Raw genomic sequence first — 18,644 nt, forward strand, 5'->3', positions numbered from 1 at the left:
AGGCACAGGGCTGCCCGAAGCCGGTAGCGCTGGGGCAGCCCGGCTCTTAAACAGAGCCTCCAGCGGCTGGGGCTCTGCTCCTCTTCGGCTCTGTGTAACTTACACAGTGTAAGTTACGCAGAGCCGCCGGAGCCCCGGAGGGGAAGTGCCCAGCTGGGGGCACAGGGTCCGGAGGCATAGGGGCTGCCCAAAGCCCGAGCGCTACCGGCTTCACGGTTTGCTGGCCAGCCTCCAGTCCCTGTGCCCCCGGCTGGGTGCTTCCCCTCCCGGGCTCCAGCTGCGCTGGGGAAGCGCCGCCTGGGGGCGCAGGGTCTGGGGGCTGCCCGGGAAACCATGGAGCTGGTAGCACTGGGGCAGCCCTTTCCCCCTGGCTGGGAGTGGGAGGGAGGAGGGGGCGGAGTTAGGGTGGGGAAGGGGCGGAGTTGGGGCGGGGCTAGGGGTGGGGAAATGGGCGTGGCCATGGCCCGTGGAGGGTCCTCTTTTTTTATTTATGAGATATGGTAACCCTACTCTATATGCTTCCTGTCGGAGCTAAAGGATTTATTTGCTTTCAAGGAAATTAGTGTATTAATTAGCCTTGCTTCATACACAGTCTTAGGCTTCTCTGCTGAGACTACCAACTAAAGTGCCACATGTGATGTTTGTAACTTTGCATTTTAATATTTTTAAATTGCCCTAGTGCTTTTCAAACCCTTTGTTGCTCTTCTTTCTCCATCCTATTTTTTTCTTCTTCCTAGTCTCTCTTCTTTCCTCTGCATTTCCTTTCCTGCAGAAACTTGCAGTTCTCAACCCAGTGTCTGTTGCTTCCTCTCTGTCCCTCCATTAAAATGATCAGTGCTTAAATAGATAAGGTTGACTCTGAAGAATCCTCATTTGACTTTAGAGCTGGCACCCTGTCAGAGGGGGCAAGGTGTTTGCAGCTGAGTCTTGGTTCAAACTGCCTTAAGACTTGGACAGATGACACTGAATTACTCATAGTCTGTTCACATTATCTCTGCATCAGTGCAGGCTAGAAACTTTTTTTTTTCTTCTTCTAATGATACCTTAGCTTCTGAATCAGAACATGTAAGGCAGGCCCCACAAGTACAGCATTGGGGCTATACTTTGGACACCATTGTGATAAAGGTTCATGAACACGACTGGGTACCTTTCTCCTTCCCATTTGAATGTATTGTTATTTGAGGGATATCTTATCCATCAGTTTACAAGGCTGAGACACTCCATGTTTTGAATTCACTTTCAAAAAGCACTTAAATATGCCAAGCTAACAACGTGATCAATTAATGGATTGGGATTTGGGGGAGAGGGAGAAGGAGGAGGGAGTGAAATGCTTTCTTACAGTCTTGGCAGGAGAATTGCATAAGGGTAAGATGGTTACTTTGATACATACAAGAACACTCAGAATAAGACACACAAGGAAGTTGTATATAAACATTGATTCTCTAGGGTATTTATTTATCTCGGGAGAGGAAAACTAAATGAAGAATGTGTTTATTTTGAACTGAAAAGAGAGCTCTGACCTATAACCTCCAGAGCCAAACCCACTGCCTTCCATAAGGACCAGTGTTGACCCATGCTTTGGGCTATTTCTATACTACAGAGCCTATGCCCACATAGCCTCCTAGTAGAGATGCAGCCATCCACCAACATTTATTTATTTATTTATTTTTGCCAGAATAGGAACAAGAGAGCGGAAGTGGGTGAAGTAATATTATTTTATTAGACCAAATTCTGCTGGTGAGCGACAACTTGGATTTTACACAGAGCTCTCTTCCACAAATGACATCACCAGAAACATGCTTCTGATGGCATAGCTGTGTTCTACACTGGGGTTTTTGTCACCACCCTGCTGCCATAAATCTTAAGTGGAGAACCAGGCCTTGTGCTTCCTTCTCCCGTATATCAACTTAGTTGCCTTATATGTGGCCTGTAAACTTTTTGTTACATGTTTGTACAGCATCTAGTATACTGATTTTTGTATTGGTGACCCCTTTCCCATGGCAAGGCTGAGTGTGGCTCCATGGAGCTGGGCCCATGCTCAGAAAGGGCCCCGGCCTGCTCCGCTTGCACTGCACCCTGAGACCCCACTGGCTCCCCCCACCCACCATTTGCTCCTCTCAGCCTGACTGCTGGCTGGCCAAAGGCTTCTCTCTGGCCCCACCCCCTGCTCCTTTCAGACCCCTGGCCGGACCCCAGTGCACCTCTGGCTCTTGGCACTCTCTGCTTCTCACCACTTGAGGGGCCCCAGCTGTCTCCCCAGAGCTGAGCCACTTGGGACTGGTGCAGAAGCCTGGGCAGTCTCAACCAGGTGGAGGGGGAGACAGTGCGGAGGGCTTGGCTGGGCCCCTCCAGGGAAGTGCATCTTGAGGGATCCTGGCCGGGGCAGGTCCTGGCCTGGCTGATCGCGCCATTCCCAAGGGGCCAGAGCAATTCCCGGCCCTGGGACTGGCCTTGGCTGCGCTGCCAGCTCAGCCCGGCAGACAGTCACCTCCCAGCAGCGCTGGTGAGTGCGGCCAGGAGGTGGGGCTTGGGGGCATAGGCGCCGACTCCTTGGGTGCTCTGGGGCTGGAGCACCCACAGGGAAAAAGCGATGGGTGCTTTGCACCCACCCGCAGCTCCCTGCCCCACCCCAGCTCACCTCTGCCTCTGCTCCCCCTCGCTCTGGGGACTGACCTCACCACGCCATGTTCAATTGCCTCCATGGGGGCCCACAAATATGTTTGGGGCCAGGCCCACAAAAGGTTAATCCAGCCCTGCCTAAAAGCCTTTTTACATTTTACTGGCACAAGGCAGCACCTCTATGATGCTGCGAGACTGAATGTGTGCGAGGGTCAGTGTGGCTACTGGTTTTGGCATTATGTTCCTCTGCTACTGAAGTCTTTTTCACATCAACTAGTGCAAGGCTCTCTACTTTGCTGCTTGTGTCTTGCAAGGTGGAGGAGCAGGGGATGAGGTTAGCTAAGACCAGACTCCTCCCCCCACCTACCAGTCACTTGCAAACAGACACCACCCTTGCAGCCCGGTGTTACTGACAGCAAACCCACAAAAGCTTATACCCAAATAAATTTGTTAGTCTCTAGGTACCACAAGTACTCCTGTTCTTTTTGCGGATACAGACTAACACAGCTGCTACTCTGAAATCTGAAAGTTATCTTCTGCCTCCCTCGTTTGAAATGCTCTAGCCGCCACCTCACCTTTTCTGCACGCTGCAGCCCTTGCCCTGCCTTGCTGGTGGTGCGCCATGTTTTAATTGACCAGTTTTAAATTTTGCCAAGCCCAGGCCACCAACTTCCACAGTAACTTAGCCTCCGGCCGCAGCTGCGGCTTTAGGGAAGCGGGGGAACAGCCCTCCACCCGGGCCTGCCACTTGGCCCATCCTGATCCTCCCCTCTCGCTTGCCTCCCCCCTCCCTTCATGGGGCGGAGCTTCCTAGCTCCCACCCCATCCGGGAACTTCACTGCTTGCTCCGCCCCTTTCAGCTCTGCTGGCCAATAAGAGCCGGTGGGGGCGGAGCTCCCGGGTGTCATGGCTGCCTCCGTGCCGCGGTCTTTGCTGTGGGGCCGGTGCTGACCGTCGCGCGCTGCCCTCGCTGTGGGATCGCTGCTCTCTCCGCTCGGCGGCGGCGGCGGCGCGGCCATGGGGACGGTGCACGCGCGGGTGAGGTCCCTGCCGGCCCCGCTGGCGCGTGGGGCCCCGGGGCAGAGGAGGAGCCGCGCCCGCTGGCGCGACCTTCGGGAGCGGGGCCGGGCCCGGCCTGGCCGGGGGCCTCTGAGTAGCGGGGGGGGCCTTGGTCCCTGGGGGCCTCCCAACCCCTTCCCCGCGGGCTGCGGCTTTATCCCGGGAGGGGGAGGCTGCCCCGCCCCGCCTCGCCTCGCCTCCCTCTAACAACGGGCCTGGGGCGGTTCCCTGTGAGCGTGGGCCCGGGGCGGCAGGGTTCTCCCTTCCCCGCGTGTCAATGACCGGCTGCAGCAGCAGCAGCAGGGGCCCCTGCCCGGCGTGGAGTCACTACCCGGTGGGCAGTGGCGGTTTAATGACTTTGCCGTCCCAGGCCCCCTATAAACGTGTTTTAGTTTTTTTACAAATTCGTTTGAACTAAAATGAATCTAAATTAAAGTAATTGAACATTTACAAGTTTTATTATAAATAAAATTACAAGTACAGTGGGCCTTCACTTGAACGCCTGTCCGTATAGCGCAATTTTGCTTATAGCGTGGGACCGCGCGTGGATCCAAAACCCCATCTTTAAGCGGGGGTCCGGTGCAGTTTAGGATTCTCGCGAGTATGTTTACAAAATGGCATTGCACCATCATTGATGGCTTCAGTACGCGCGATGATTGGTAGAATTGCAGCGTTACTGATGCCGCGATTACAAAAATGCTGCTATTATAAATTTGCCCCCCCCCCTGCGAATTTATCGGCCTAGGCAATAATACGCTGCTGCTGGGGGAAGGCAAACTGCGCGGCAGGCGAGTTAACTTGAAATATTTCACGTACGCTCCATGAGGGTCTGCAGGCGGGATGTAGGCCCGTGGGGCGGGGAGTGTCAGATGCACCAGCTCTGGATGGCAGGCCCTTTTGCACAACTGCTGACATTTGGCTGTACTAGGAAGAGGGAGGGACTGATATGGTGAATAGGTGCCCCCGCCCAGGGTTTGGCTTTGCTCTCCATACTGATTTCCTCAGGAAGAGTTTAACTCTCTGTCCAGGTCCTTTCTTCCTTCTCTGAAGTGCCTGTGATTAGGGTCTGCTGTTGCACACCTTTTGTCTGTTTTCAAAGGACCACCTGTCTTTCTGTAATCTAAAACTGGGAAGTGGTGACATATAATAATAATAATTAATAATAAATCTGAAGGACCGAGATCATAGAAGAATGGGGATGGGGGCTGCGGCTTTTATGCAAAGTGGTTCGCGCCTCCCTGGCAGTCTCATATATTTGCACTGGTGTCCCCAAAACTATAAAAGTCATTAAAATATTTGGCTTTTCTGAATAACATTTGGAAGTTTTAGATAATATATTAGATAATTTAGATAATGGCATAGAGAGTACACTTGTAAAGTTTGCAGACGATACCAAGCTGGGAGGGGTTGCAAGTGCTTTGGAGAATAGGATTAAAATTCAAAATGATCTGGAGAAATGGTCTGAAGTAAATAGGATGAAATTCAAGGAGGACTAATGCAAAGTACACCTCTACCTGGATATAACACTGTCCTCAGGAGACAAAAAAATCTTACCGCGTTTTAGGTGAAATGGCGTTATATTGAACTTGCTTTGATCCACCGGAGTGCGCAGCCCTGCCCCCCCTGGAGCACTGCTTTACCGCGTTATATCCAAATTCGTGTTATATTAGGTCACATTATATTGAGGTAGCAGTGTACTCCATTTAGGAAGGAACAATCAATTGCGCACCTACAAAATGGGAAATGACTATCTAGGAAGTAGTACTACAGAAAGGAATCTGGGGGTCATAGTGGACCATAAGCTAAATATGAGTCACCAGTGTGACACCGTTACAAAAAAAGTGAACATTATTTTGGGATCTATTAGCAGGAGTGTTGTAAGCAAGACATGAGAAGTAATTCTTCCGCTGTAGTCCGTGCTGATTAGGCCTCAACTGGAGTATTGTGTCCTGTTCTGGGCGCCGCATTTCAGGAAAGATATGGACAAATTGGAGAACGTCCAGAGAAGAGCAACAAAAATTATTAAAGGTCTAGAAAACATGACCTATGAGGGAAGATTTAAAAAATTGGGTTTGTTTAGTCTGGAAAAGAGAAGATTGAGAGGGGACATAAGATTTCAAGTACATAAAAGGTTGTTACTAGGAGGAGGGAGAAAAATGGTTCTTCTTAACCTCTGAGGATAGGACAAGAGGCAGTGGGCTTAAATTGCAGCAAGAGAAATTTAGGTGTCGGAGAAAATCCCCTTCACATCCCTGTCAGTTCTTTCGCTACTTCCACATAGGTTTGACATTAGGAAAAACGTCCTAACTGTCGGGGTGGTTAAGCACTGGAATAAATTGCCTAGGAGGTTGTGGAATCGCTGTCCTTGGAGATTTTTAAGAACAGGTTGGACAAACACCTGTCAGGGGTGGTCTAGATAATACTTAGTCCTGCCATGAGTGCAATGACCTCTCGAGGCCCCCTTCAGTTCTATGATTCTAAGTCAAGAAACTCGGAGTTAAGGTACCATACCTAGATTCAAGTTACCTAATATGCACAAAAACAGAGCCGTCGGCTTACATATTGCATAAGTCATAGCATAGTATAATTTCAGCATATGTTGCCTTAGCTCGTATTTTTCATTCTGGTTCCAGAACCCCAACATAATAATCAGTGAAATGAAAAGATGGTAAATTTTAAATTGATAAAGGCATGTCTTTTCACACAATATGTAATTAGGCAGTGGAATTTATTGTTACAGGAAGTTACTGAGACTAAGAACTTAGTAAGATTCTAAAAATGATTGGACATTTATATGGATATCAAGAATATCCAGAGTTGTCATAATTAATTATACAATTTTTGAAGGGGGTATTAAGATTTAAGCAAATCTCTGGTAGAGATCAGAATAAGACCTAAGGTGGGGGCAGATTATCCCACATCTCCCTACTGCAGTCTTCTGAAACCTCCCTCTGACTCAACTGGTACTGGTTGTTGTTAGAGACAGGATATTGAACTAGTTGGACCTTGGGTCTGATGCAGTATGGCATTTACTGTGTTGCAAAAGAATAGCTTCTCCCTGAAGCGATGCAGGGTATACTCTGCTGGTGACCTTGCCATAGAGATTGTTGCTGAAGTCTGATAGCAGCAGTAGTGTAAGAGGGTACTCCATGACTTTGTGAAGTTTTTATTGTTCTTATTTCATAATGCTGTAAGTTATAGCAAACAAACCCATTTTTAGTTGGAAAACTGAATGAACTGACTTACCTTTTCATCTTAAAAGCAGACTCCAACATTGGTGAGTCATGTTCTTAGAATGATGTTCGGAGGACTGGTGATAGGAAGAAAACCTTGTGTTCGCAAATCTAAAAAGATTTAAGCCACACAACAAAGTAACATGCTGAAAAACCTGTGTTTCTCTGGACATTTGGCACCTAAACCAAATGTTCTGATATCTTTAATTTTGCTTATCACTTCACATGGTGAAAGTATGCCTTAAAAATAAGACAACTGACTGAAGTGTAGATGCCTATTAAAAATTGAATTATACAAGTATTTTTGAAGGGCTGGTAAATAATATCAGAAAAGTTAAATATTTGAAATTTTACAAAGGAAAGGAACTTGTTCTCCTGCAAAACCGTGTAGAGATAAAGAAGCATACTGTACTTTCTAAGCAGACATAACTTACTGTATATCGTATCTTACTAAAGAAAACACTCTCAACATGGAAATTATTCAATCTATAGTAAAACTTTCAGCAAATATATACTGTACAAATACATAAATGTGATGCCCAGTATTTTCTCTCTTCTATTTATGGTACACCTCTATCCCAATATAACGTGACCCGATATAACACAAATTCTGATATAATACAGTAAAGCGGTGCTCTGGGGGGGCAGGGCTGCGCACTCCGGCGGATCAAAGCAAGTTCGATATAATGCGGTTTCACCTATAATGTGGTAAGATATTTTGGCTCCGGAGGACAGCGTTATATTGAGGTAGAGGTGTATTGTCATTCCTTATAATATGATGGGCAGAATGTTGAGAATTTTCCTCACAAGAAAAAAACTCTTAGATGTGGTACAAAATGTTTAATTTATTAAACAGAAAATACAGATTATTTTGTGTATATATTTTATTCAGAGTCTGGAGCCTCTTCCAGTGAGTGGGTCTGACTTTGGTGCTTTAGGAGATGAACCTGAACTAGTTGAAGTTGAACCTGAAGCCAAGCAGGAAGTCCTTGAAAACAAAGATGTGAGTTCCTAATCAATGGGTGTGAATGTGGTTTTTGTTTTTATTTAAATCTTTTATTTGTAGGGAATATCCCAAACCAGTATTTGAGATATAAGAGAAGAGAATGAATCCAGTAATGTCTGGCTTCCTTTGTTATTACTGTATATACTCGATCATAAGCCGGTTCATTTATAAGCTGACCACCCCTCCCCCTCCCCCCCCAAGATGGATAAGTAAAAAATGGAAATTTTTCATGACCCATTCATAAGCTGACCCTATAATTCAGGGGTCAGCAAACTTTGGCTCCCGGGCCATCATGGTGGGCCGAGATGGTTTGTTTACCTCTAGCGTCTGCAGGCACGGAGGTAAACCTAAGTAAACAAAGTGTCCCGGCGTGCCAACTGCTTACCCTGATGGGCCGGGACAGCAACTGGTGGGGAAACGTTTTTTTTTTGGGGGGGGGGGGGGAGAGGAGAGAAGCTGGGGGTCAAGGGAGTGACCACCCTCCACATGACCCCACCCATAGCCCAGGTCCCCCACACTCTCCCCATCCTATCCCTTCCCACCTTATCTGGGGAGGGCCAGGGGAGAATGTCTCTGGCCTGGCTGGAGCTGCTCCGGCAGGCTGGGCGGTGCGGCCGCGGCCGCAGCCTACTCTGGCGGGCCAGACCGGTCGGCGTGGCCTCAGCATGTTCCAGCGGGCTGGGCCGGGTGTCATGGCCGCAGTGTACTCCGGGGGGCCGGGCGGCGTGGCCACAGCCTGCTCTGAGGGATGGGGCCAATCGGCACAGCTGCAGCCTGCCAGTCCCAGAGCTGCAGCTGCTTCGGAGGCTGCAGGGAGAGCAGCGTGGCCAGAAGCGGAGAGACTTTGGCCCCGCCTCTTCCCTTTTGTCTCTGCTGGCTGTGCTGCCTCTCCTTGCTCCCTCTGTTGGGGGAGGGGCTGTGTCCCACCTCTCCCCTCTCTATACCTGTTCATAAGCCGACCCCCTTCTCTGGTGCTTCCCGTTTTTACTAAAAAAAATTAGGCTTCTGAACGAGTGATTTAAATAGGCAAACAGTGATTAAAGTGATTTAAATAATAGATTTTAATCATGTTTTGCATTTGTACTTTTTTGTTCTTTTCCTGATAAAAAGTTGATTCCTATTGGTTGATAAGTATTAAAACATGCTGAATTGCAACTAAATATAGCTTTCATGCTGAATTTGGTGCTGCTTTTTGCTAACCAGGAGGCTGCACTGTCTGTACACATTTATTTAAACAATTATATAACTTAACTTACATTTATTCAGATTCTTAACTTTTATATTATATTGTTAAAATGTTGAATTATGCATTTCTTATTTACTAGATGGTTAATTTTTTACTTGTGATTTGTGTCAAGCTCTATTTAGATGGAAATTCAATTAAATGCACAAACAGATTTTTTTTAAATAAAAGTGCTTGTTACATAAGAAATTTATCAAAGTTTAGCAAAACATATTTTACATTTAAAACTCCTATATTAAACAAAATATTATCTGTAAGGCTAAGATTTTGTCATGGATATTTCCAGTAAAAGTCAGGGACAGGTCACAGGCAATAAAGAAAAATTCACAGAAGCCATGACCTGTCCGTAACTTTTACTAAAAATATGTGTGACAAAATGGGGATCTGCAGGTCCCCACACCGCCTACAGCAAGGCAGCTGTGTAGCAGCTGTGGGGGCCCCCACTGTGGGTTGTCTGTTGGAGCCCCAGGGTCCCCCACCGCCCATGGCTGGAAGCAGTGGGGGGCTGCAGGGTACCCTTGCCACCTGCAGCTCTGGGGGTCCGCCCACAGGGGCCAGGAGCTGCAGGGTGCCCCCGCTGTCTGGGGGGGCTGCCTGCTGTAGCCGGGAGCTGTGGGGGTTCCCCAGCTGTGGCCCGGAGCTTGGTGGTTCCCCCACTGTCTGCATCTTCAGGGCTGCTGCCTCAGCCAGGAACTCAGGGGTTCCTTGGAACTCCGGGGGCCTCCAGAGGCGGCAGGGGTACCCTGCAGTTCCCTCCCCCTGCAGGCAGCAGGGGACCCTGCAGCTCCTGGGCCCTGCAGGCTGAAGTCATGGAATCCGTGACTTCCGTGATCTCTGTGACTAAATCATAGCCTTAATTATCTGTAGTTAGTGAATTGAACTAATTGTTTCTGGCAACCATGTTCTTCAAGATTTTGGAACTAGCAGATTTCATCCTCTCACACCTAGCTTTATTCATAGATTGGATGAGGAAAACAAGCTTTCCTTCTTTTTCAGCTCCCAGTTGGTTTCTTATCTTTGAATGAACTAGTTGTTCAACTAAACTAGTTGAATAAACTGAAATGAAAAAAATATTCTCTCCACATGCAGTAGAGGCTACTGTGGTCAAAAGTTGATTCAGCACATCAATAAACTCTGGTTCCAGGTGCTTAGCCAGTGACATCCAGCAGTTCAGTGTCTGACTTTCTTTAAAACTTAGCAAGCAAATCTACTGTTTAATTTAAGGCGTTAACAAGGTTTGGAGGTGTTAGATTTTTATTGGCAAATGTTGATGAACATCGATTTCACCATACACACACAAACCAACAAGAAATATTTCCATCTGTGATGATAAATGTGCAGATAGGCATAGTAAGAAAAATGTTGCTTGGGAACTTAATAGTTTGATTTAAGGATATTTACTTTGTATATATCGATGTGGTGTTGACAATTTGTGTTTGAACAGTTCTAAAACTTTAACTTTTTAGAATCTCAGCATCTACTGTCATTAAATAATTGTCTTGCCCTCCATAATTTCCTGTAACCATAAGCATTTAAATTAACAAAAATATTTAAAAAACTTAAAAATAAGCAAGATACTATCCATTGAAATTATTTTAAAAAAATCGAATTCTGCCAAGGCTAGCCTTAATGTAGCTTGTCAGTCTCATATTTAATTTTAAATAGGTTTATTTAAAAAAAACCTGTTCAATTTAAATAAAATCCAATTAAAATAAAAAGATAATCATTTTTTATCAGCCCTGTTTTTCCTACAAAAGATGTTGTTAAATACATTTAATATGTTTAACAATACAGCAAAGAAGAGACATCTCATAATGCTCTCATTTTTAAAGATGTTTCCTTTTCTTGACTTTGTTCATAGTCACTCCCACTGGAATCTTGGTAATGAAGTCTCTTTCCTTAATAAAAAAAAGTTTTAATTCTATTACATGTGCACACCAATTTATTATTGTCGCGTTGCTAGTGCAGGTTGCAACTGTCTTCTATTTTATTAGAAAAAGGAGGTTATTTGGGAGGTTGTTTTTGGGGTTGGGGTTTTTTGTTTTGTTTTTGTTTTGGTTTGGTTTTTTTGGCAGTGAGTAATATGTCCCAAAGTTATATGTACTGAAAAGGTTGGAGAAAATAAGGCAGATTTAATCAATATAATGCATTAGATAAACTAGCTACAGTACTTTGCTATATGGACAAACAAGAATTTGAGTTTAAAAAAAATCATTTAGTATTTTGTAGTATTGTAGACCTTGCTATGTGTTTTAGTTTATAATGTTCAGATGGTGATGGAATGTTTAATATTTACTCCAGTATCTGAGACTTATTTTTGACTGTATAGTTAAACTCTGCTTTTGTGTAACTGGTGAAGGAAATACACAGAGAACTATATGTTTAGGACTTGTGTTCAAGTTCATATAGTTTTAGCCAATGACTGACTTGTGCATAAAGATCTGACACGAAAATCCTAGTAGCTATGGACTCTTAGTGTCTTTTCCTGTAATTCTTGATTTTGAGTTAGGAAACCTGTTTTTCAACATAATTCTTGTTAATGGAAATAATTAACTACAATCCAGGATTGATTATTGTATTGCTCCCTGATATTATAAATTTATACTAATTCACAAGTGAATCCTATATTCTTGTACCTTCAGTCAGACTACAGTATTATTTGTGTCTAGGTGGTTTTAAATTTGTGTTGTTAATAGTCATCTTATGTTTAGGTGGTGGTCCAACATGTACACTTTGATGGACTTGGAAGGACTAAAGATGACATTATCATGTACGAAATTGGTGACCTTTTCAAGGCTAAAAACCTCATTGATGTAAGTATTGTAGTGAGTTGCATCTGCTCTGCAAAATACTCCAGACTTGAAAAATTTACCAAGCACTTACAGGTACTAATTAGATGAGTAAACCTACAAGCCAAAAGTAGTTTTAAAAAAAAAAAAAATAGGCGATAGGAGTATCCCATCAGCCCAGCTTCTTGTCACTTGTGCTACTAGTCTGTACTAGTCTGCAATGTCTTTGCTACTACTGATGATTCCCAAGAAAGAAAAACCCAGTTTGACTTTTAGACCAGGTTAAATGTGAAGAACTGATTGAAAAATTATTTTGTTTTCTTATAAATTGAGATGATACCATACACCAGGGGTGGGCAAACTTTTTGGCCCAAGGGCTACATCTGGGAATAGAAATTGTATGGTGGGCCATGAATGCTCACAAAATTGGGGTTGGGGTGCAGGAGGGGGTGTGGGCTCTGGGGTGGGACCAGAAATGAGGAGTTCAAGGTGCAGGAGAGGGCTCTGGGCTGGAGCAGGGGGGTGAGGTGCGGGGGGAGGGCTCTGGGGATGAGGAGTTTGGGGTATTGGAGGGTGCTCTGGGCTGGGACTGAGGGATTTGGAGGGCGGGAGGGAGATCAGGGCTGGGGCGGGAGTTTGGGGCGTGGGGAGAGGCTCAGCGGGGCAGGCTACCTCAGGTGGCTCCTGGAAGCAGCGGCCATATCCCTTCTCTGTTGGAGCACTGGAGGGGGCCATTGGAGCACATAGGAGCCAGAGAGGGCCATGCCGCTGCTTCCAGGAGCCGCATGGAGCGGCCCACAACCCTGCTCCCTAGCTGGAGCGAGGCAAACCCCAGAGCCTGCTCCCCAGTGGAACCTCAAGGGCCAGCTTAAAACTGCTGGCGGGCCGGATTTGGCCTGCGGGCCATAGTTTGCCCACCCCTGCCATACACAGAACACCATGATGTTTTTTCAGTCCCTTTTCAGAGTGGAATCACACTTTATTATGTACTTATGTTATGTAGTTGTATTCAGTTCTTTAAAAAGAAAAGACATCAGCTATCAGAGTTAGCACTTTGGTGGCATTGTCATCTGGGATTGAAGTCTGAATCCGTATGGATATTCTCTCACTCTTGAGTAGACGTCTCTCTAGAATAAGGTTGGCAGGACAATGTGGGGAAGCTTTCATTGCTGCTGCCCGCCTTTATATTGCTAGAGTTCTGCTGAGGTAATTCCCTTTTTTGCACCAGCTTCTGTTGGTGAAAGAGGCAAGCTTTCGAGTGTACACAGAGCTTTTCTTCAGGTCCTGTAAGCTCAAAAGCTTGTCTCAGTCACCAAGAGAATTAGTCCAATAAAAGATATTACATCACCCACCTGGTGTCTCTAATATCCTGGTACCGACACTGCTACAACATTGTATATAACAGTCCTGCTGATCAGTTTCCTTTTGTAGAAAAGCCCTTATTTGTTCTTTATAGCTAGCTCCTTCTGTAAGTACTCAATTCAATAATTAACACGTGAAAGATTTTTATCTACACTTTTGAGTTTAATGTATAGTCAGTTGATAAACATAAGGAATCCAAATGAGACATTAAGATCTTAGTTTGTCAACTCTGATATGGTTCAGAAAGGGTTTTTCCTTTTTTAAAAATGTTTTAAAGAAAATTGATAAGCAAGGATGTTTCAATATTGTAAAGCTGCAAGTTAACAAAACCGGCAAATTGAGGTGGATGCTCTGTTTAACTTATCTTCTTGCATCTGGGTATTGAAGTAGATCCTGAATCGATTTATGTTGTAATGTATATAGAAGCCCTTCAAAATCTATGAATGACGTGTGAATCTCCTTGTGCTATTTAGCCATTGTACCAGTGATTCCTTGGCAAGGTGCAATCCAAATTTCTTCTCTCATTCTATAGGTAATGAGAAAATCACATGAAGCTCGTGAAAAGTTGCTCCGTCTAGGAATTTTTAGGCAGGTGGAAGTTCTGATTGATACATGTCAAGGTAAGAATTGGATTCTATTCCTCCTTGTGCCCCAGAGTGCCTGTAAAATGCCAGGCAAAGCACTTAAACCAGGATCTTCACAGGTGATCATTAATCATGTGTTCCTCATTTTCTGACTGCCTATTGTGAAACACCTGGGGCCAGATTTGCCAAAGTGTTCAGCGTTCACAACTGCAGCTGAAATGGGTGGAACAGTGATTTGAACATATAAAGGGCTGTACTCTGAAAAATTTGGCCCTAGATTTCTCAAGTAGGGCATCCAAAATTAGTGAACACTTGACAGTTTTGTCCTTTATCTCTGTACCACAGTTCTCCAGATAATGAAGATTAGTACCACTTAATGTCATGGACAGATTGTGAAGATGAATATATTCATGCTTGAAGTATTCTGATATAGTGAGACCACCATAGAAATGCCTATGAGAAAATTAATAATTTTGTATTTAGTGCAGGTTTTGGTGTGTTTGTGTCCACACGTTGAACGAGAGTACTAATAAGAAATAATGAGCAACTACTTTTTCATTGAAGAAGGCAGGGGTTCTCCGGAAAAATATAGTATGTGATCATGTAATTAAAGGCAGTATCATAATTCATATGCAGAAGGGGGGGCTGAATTAAGATTGCACAGGCAATTTCTTAACTGTCGAGTGTTTGATTTTGCAACCATAACATTTTTTTTTACCATATATTTTTTTTTGTAAATATGCATGCTGTCTGACTGACTTGTCTGATACAGTATCAGTTTTGCATTGTTTTCAGTTACTCTCCTTAACATCACTTCAAAATGTCCAGTAAAGAGTTGTATTATGTCATTTTAATATCAATGTTTATTTTGAATTGATCAAATGTGTTACCATGACCATGGAAAAAAAAGATCTTTAAATTACCATGTGTCAGCATCTTCTGTTTTATAGCTTGTATCTGATCTACAGAACTGTACACTTAAGCAGTAGCTTGCACTGCCACACACATGTAATGTGCTAAATGAATCCATTTCTATCTGGATCCACATTTCCAAATCTGTTACATAGCAGCATGCTAGGAGCTCACATGGTGCTAAGAGCCTTGGTGCACAGATGGGGTGTACATAGCCTACTTGCATAGGATACACACTAGTTCTGCAAAAAGAGTTTTGCAAGTATATGCTTATAGATAGGGCCCTACCAAATTCATTAAAAACGTGTCACGGACCATGAAATCTGGTTTCCCAGCCAGCAGCTGCTGCTCTCTGGCTGCCCAGCTCCGACAGCAATGCTGCCACCAGCAGCAGCGCAGAAATAAGGATAGTAGTATTGCAACACCCCCTACAATAAACTTGACCCCCCCCCCCCCCCCCCCCCCCAAACTCTTTTTTGGATCAGGACCCCTACGGTTACAACACTGAAATTTGAGATTTAAATATCTGAAATCATGAAATTTATGATTTTTTTAAAATCCTATGACCGTGAAATTGACCAAAATGGACTGTGAATTTGGTAGGGCCATAGTTATGGAGTCAGGGTCTAGTATTCATCCTAGAGACGTGTGAACTACCACCATCAATCACAAAGGGGGTGTTAACTTTGAAACTTCCCTCTGTTACCCCTTCAAAATTGTTATATGCCTGAAACTTCAGGAAAGCTATAGCTATTTGCCCACCCAACACTAACAGCAAATAGGATAAATCCAATGACACAATTGTGTCTTTGTATAATCTTTTAAAGCTAGACTTCAGTTTTCAACCTTTAGTTGAAGGGTTTGTGTTTTAATGCAGGGTGTTCTCATCCCATATGAAAGAACTAAAGGTAAAATAAAGTTGTTTAAGTATACTGAGTATTTCTATATATTTTGAAAATGCAATATAAGAAGTAGTATTGTCACTAAACTAACTTCTGGCCCAAACTAGATAGATTGTAGGATGAAAGTGTAGGACTGGAGGTGAAAGATTAGGATTATAACCATCTAGTGAGCTACTAGTTATTGCTCTAATAACTAGATTCATACAGTCAGATAGCTGGGTGGCGTAAGTGAAATGGTATGGTTGTGATGGTGTTAATGGACAAGTGTCCATATAATAGTTTTTTTCACATTGTAAGTGGTTGCCCTCAATCGGTAGCAACCCCTGAAATAAGTTTGGGATGTTGAAAGGGTCCCTCGCTTCTAGCAACCACAGTTGATCACCATTTTAGTTCTCTTGTGGTCAGCATCATGTCCAAGCTCTCCAACCAGGTCACCTTTCAGTACAGTCCTCTTCCAGGATAATCAAAAGAAAATAAGTCCAACTGAAAACCCAAAATCCTAATGGCCACATAGCAGGCCTGTAGTCCTTGTCCCTTTCCAGAGACTTACACCATCCCTCTTGCAAAGTTGTAATAGGAGATGCCAGGCTCACCTTCTCTGGTTCCAGCCCAGGGCCCTTGCAATAAGAAGTGAGGGTCTGTTTCTTATGATTCTTCCCTGATCTCCTGAGCTGTTCCCTACCTTTGCCTGCGTGCAGGTGTCTGCTATGGAGCTGCACCCTCTAGTCCTCTCTCCTTGGAGTTTCATCTGACCGTGTAGCTTTTACAAGTCTGTATTTAAGGTGTTTTCTCAGGGTGTCACTTAGCTTGTCTGCCAGGTGCCTGGAACCCCATCACCCCTGCAGCCGTCTCCATTCACGGTCAGTCCTGGGGTATCAGCCCCCTACTGCAGCTCTGCTGTCTCAGTCCTCTTCTATTGGCTCTGCAGTCCTTCCTTTATAGGTGCTGCTCAGCTTGGTTCTCCCGAATTGGGTCTAATCCTTAATTATTTGTGGCCCCCCAGGTGCCCGAGAATGGGCTAATTGGGCTCTCAGATTCCCTATTAATCCATAATTTGTCAGTGTTGGGCATGTGCCCCGTCATATACATGCTTACCACTTCTCATCCCAGGATCTCAAAATGCTTTATAAAGGTTGGTATTTTACTTAACTGAGAAGGAAACTGAGGCACATAGAAATCAAGTAGTTTCCGCAGCAAGTCTGTGACAGTCTGGCCTTCTGCCTCCCATCCTTGACTCTAACTACTACTTCACACTACTTTTAAATCAAAACAAATCTTGTAGTTTCAACAGGGGCTAAAGATTAAATAAGCATACAGAATGAACTACCCTTTCACTCTTAATGGTATCCTCTACAGGTCAGGACTGAGACCTATAGTCAAGGCAGAGTGGAGAAACTTGTGTGCTATACCTGTTCTGTGACTAAATAGAGGAATTCATTTCCTGGTGCTGTCAGTCAGTATTAGCATCTCTCAGAAGTATAAAAAATCTCAGTTATTTGTCCTTTTCTTTTTTTAAAGTGTACATTTAGTGATATGGTAGAAATAAAAATAATGAATAATCTGAGAATTTTAATGCAGTTGTACATTTCATGCTTTTGCTGCAATATGTGTTGGTAGGAAGACTCTGAATTTCCTCTTCTTATCAGAATAGTGCTTCTGTTGAAATGGCTTACTGTTGTCAAGAGACTGTTTTAATTTGGGAAATATTCTGTTACTGAAAATGAAAGGTTTGTGTTCCATAAAAGCGTACTGCTTAGAGCAAAGGCAGATGCCCTCTACCATCACATTTTAGAGCAGTTGAGTTAAGACAATTGGGCCAGAAATTATTTTTATTTTTTAAGAGAGGAAAAAAATGCTTCCATTGCATAGTACTTTCCCATGGAGATTGAGAACACTATGTTTCCAGTGACTATTTGATAGCGCTACCTCCTTCTAACATAAAATCTGTGTAAATCTATATTTTCATAGGGTAGGTTACCAAACATATGTTAAAGTAGTTCATAACTAAAGGACTGATGGTGAAGAAGCCAAATGTATGACAGAATCAAACTCCTATATGCAAATACTCAGATTCTAATTGGGACTTATAATTTTGTGAGATTATTTTTCTGTATAATTTAGCCATTCATGAAGATTTGAGCCAACCAATTTTTGATTTATAAAAGAATATTTTACAAAAGTTAAGTTGCCTTTTATACAGATATAAAGCAATATTGAATTGATTACTTTTAAGAAATGTATTAAATGTACAGTGTTCACTAATAAATGTATGTGTTTATTTAGGAGATGATGCCCTTCCAAATGGTTTAGATGTAACATTTGAAGTAACAGAACTGAGAAGACTAACTGGAAGCTATAACACTATGGTTGGCAATAATGAAGGCAGTATGGTATGGCTGGTTTTTAAGTGTTACAAATTTCATTTGTTGTGGTGTAATTTATTTAATTTTTTTAATCTGAGAAAGAATTTCATGCTCATGTGAAGACCTGATCCTCACAAACTTACTTCCACAATATAGGTTTGCCAAAAGACCTTCATCCAGACCTACAGATATCCCCATTGTTTTCATTCTATGATTGTATTTGGCACATCTGACAGGTTTTCCTCTAATGAGCGTATTTTTGTTGTGCCCAAATGGGTACTAGGCTGAGATCATAACTCACTTTCACTTGTAATTTATGCCTGTAGCTAGATTTTCAGAAGTCCATCTAGGATGCTAAGGCCCTAATCCAGGAAAACACTTAAACGTGCTTAAGGTGCTATGTTTTGAATTTGGGCCTAATACACAGTGACCCTAGCCCAATAATTTGTTTTTTATAATTTACAAATGAGTCACAAATATATAATGTAAATATAAAATTCACAAATGTGTTGAATGTTGTTTGAGATGTTTTATGTGCTTAATGTTGAAAAGCCATATGAGTAACTTGGTCT

At 43.7% G+C, this 18,644-nt stretch overlaps 1 protein-coding gene across 1 annotated transcript in view; it reads left to right on the top strand.

Annotated features, from left to right (window-relative positions):
- Positions 1–3,497: 3,497 nt before the first annotated feature.
- The window catches only part of SAMM50 (SAMM50 sorting and assembly machinery component), a 37,853-nt gene continuing 22,706 nt past the window's right edge, over positions 3,498–18,644 (top strand). Inside the window, exons 1-5 of the mRNA XM_034783626.1 lie at positions 3,498–3,657; positions 7,804–7,914; positions 11,872–11,973; positions 13,844–13,931; positions 17,993–18,099. Of these exons, the coding sequence (XP_034639517.1) occupies positions 3,637–3,657; positions 7,804–7,914; positions 11,872–11,973; positions 13,844–13,931; positions 17,993–18,099 (429 nt within the window). The 5' untranslated portion in view covers positions 3,498–3,636. The remainder of the gene's footprint in view (positions 3,658–7,803; positions 7,915–11,871; positions 11,974–13,843; positions 13,932–17,992; positions 18,100–18,644) is intronic.

The sequence above is a fragment of the Trachemys scripta genome, chromosome 1 (assembly GCF_013100865.1).
Source record: "Trachemys scripta elegans isolate TJP31775 chromosome 1, CAS_Tse_1.0, whole genome shotgun sequence".
Classification (NCBI taxonomy): Eukaryota; Metazoa; Chordata; order Testudines; family Emydidae; genus Trachemys; species Trachemys scripta.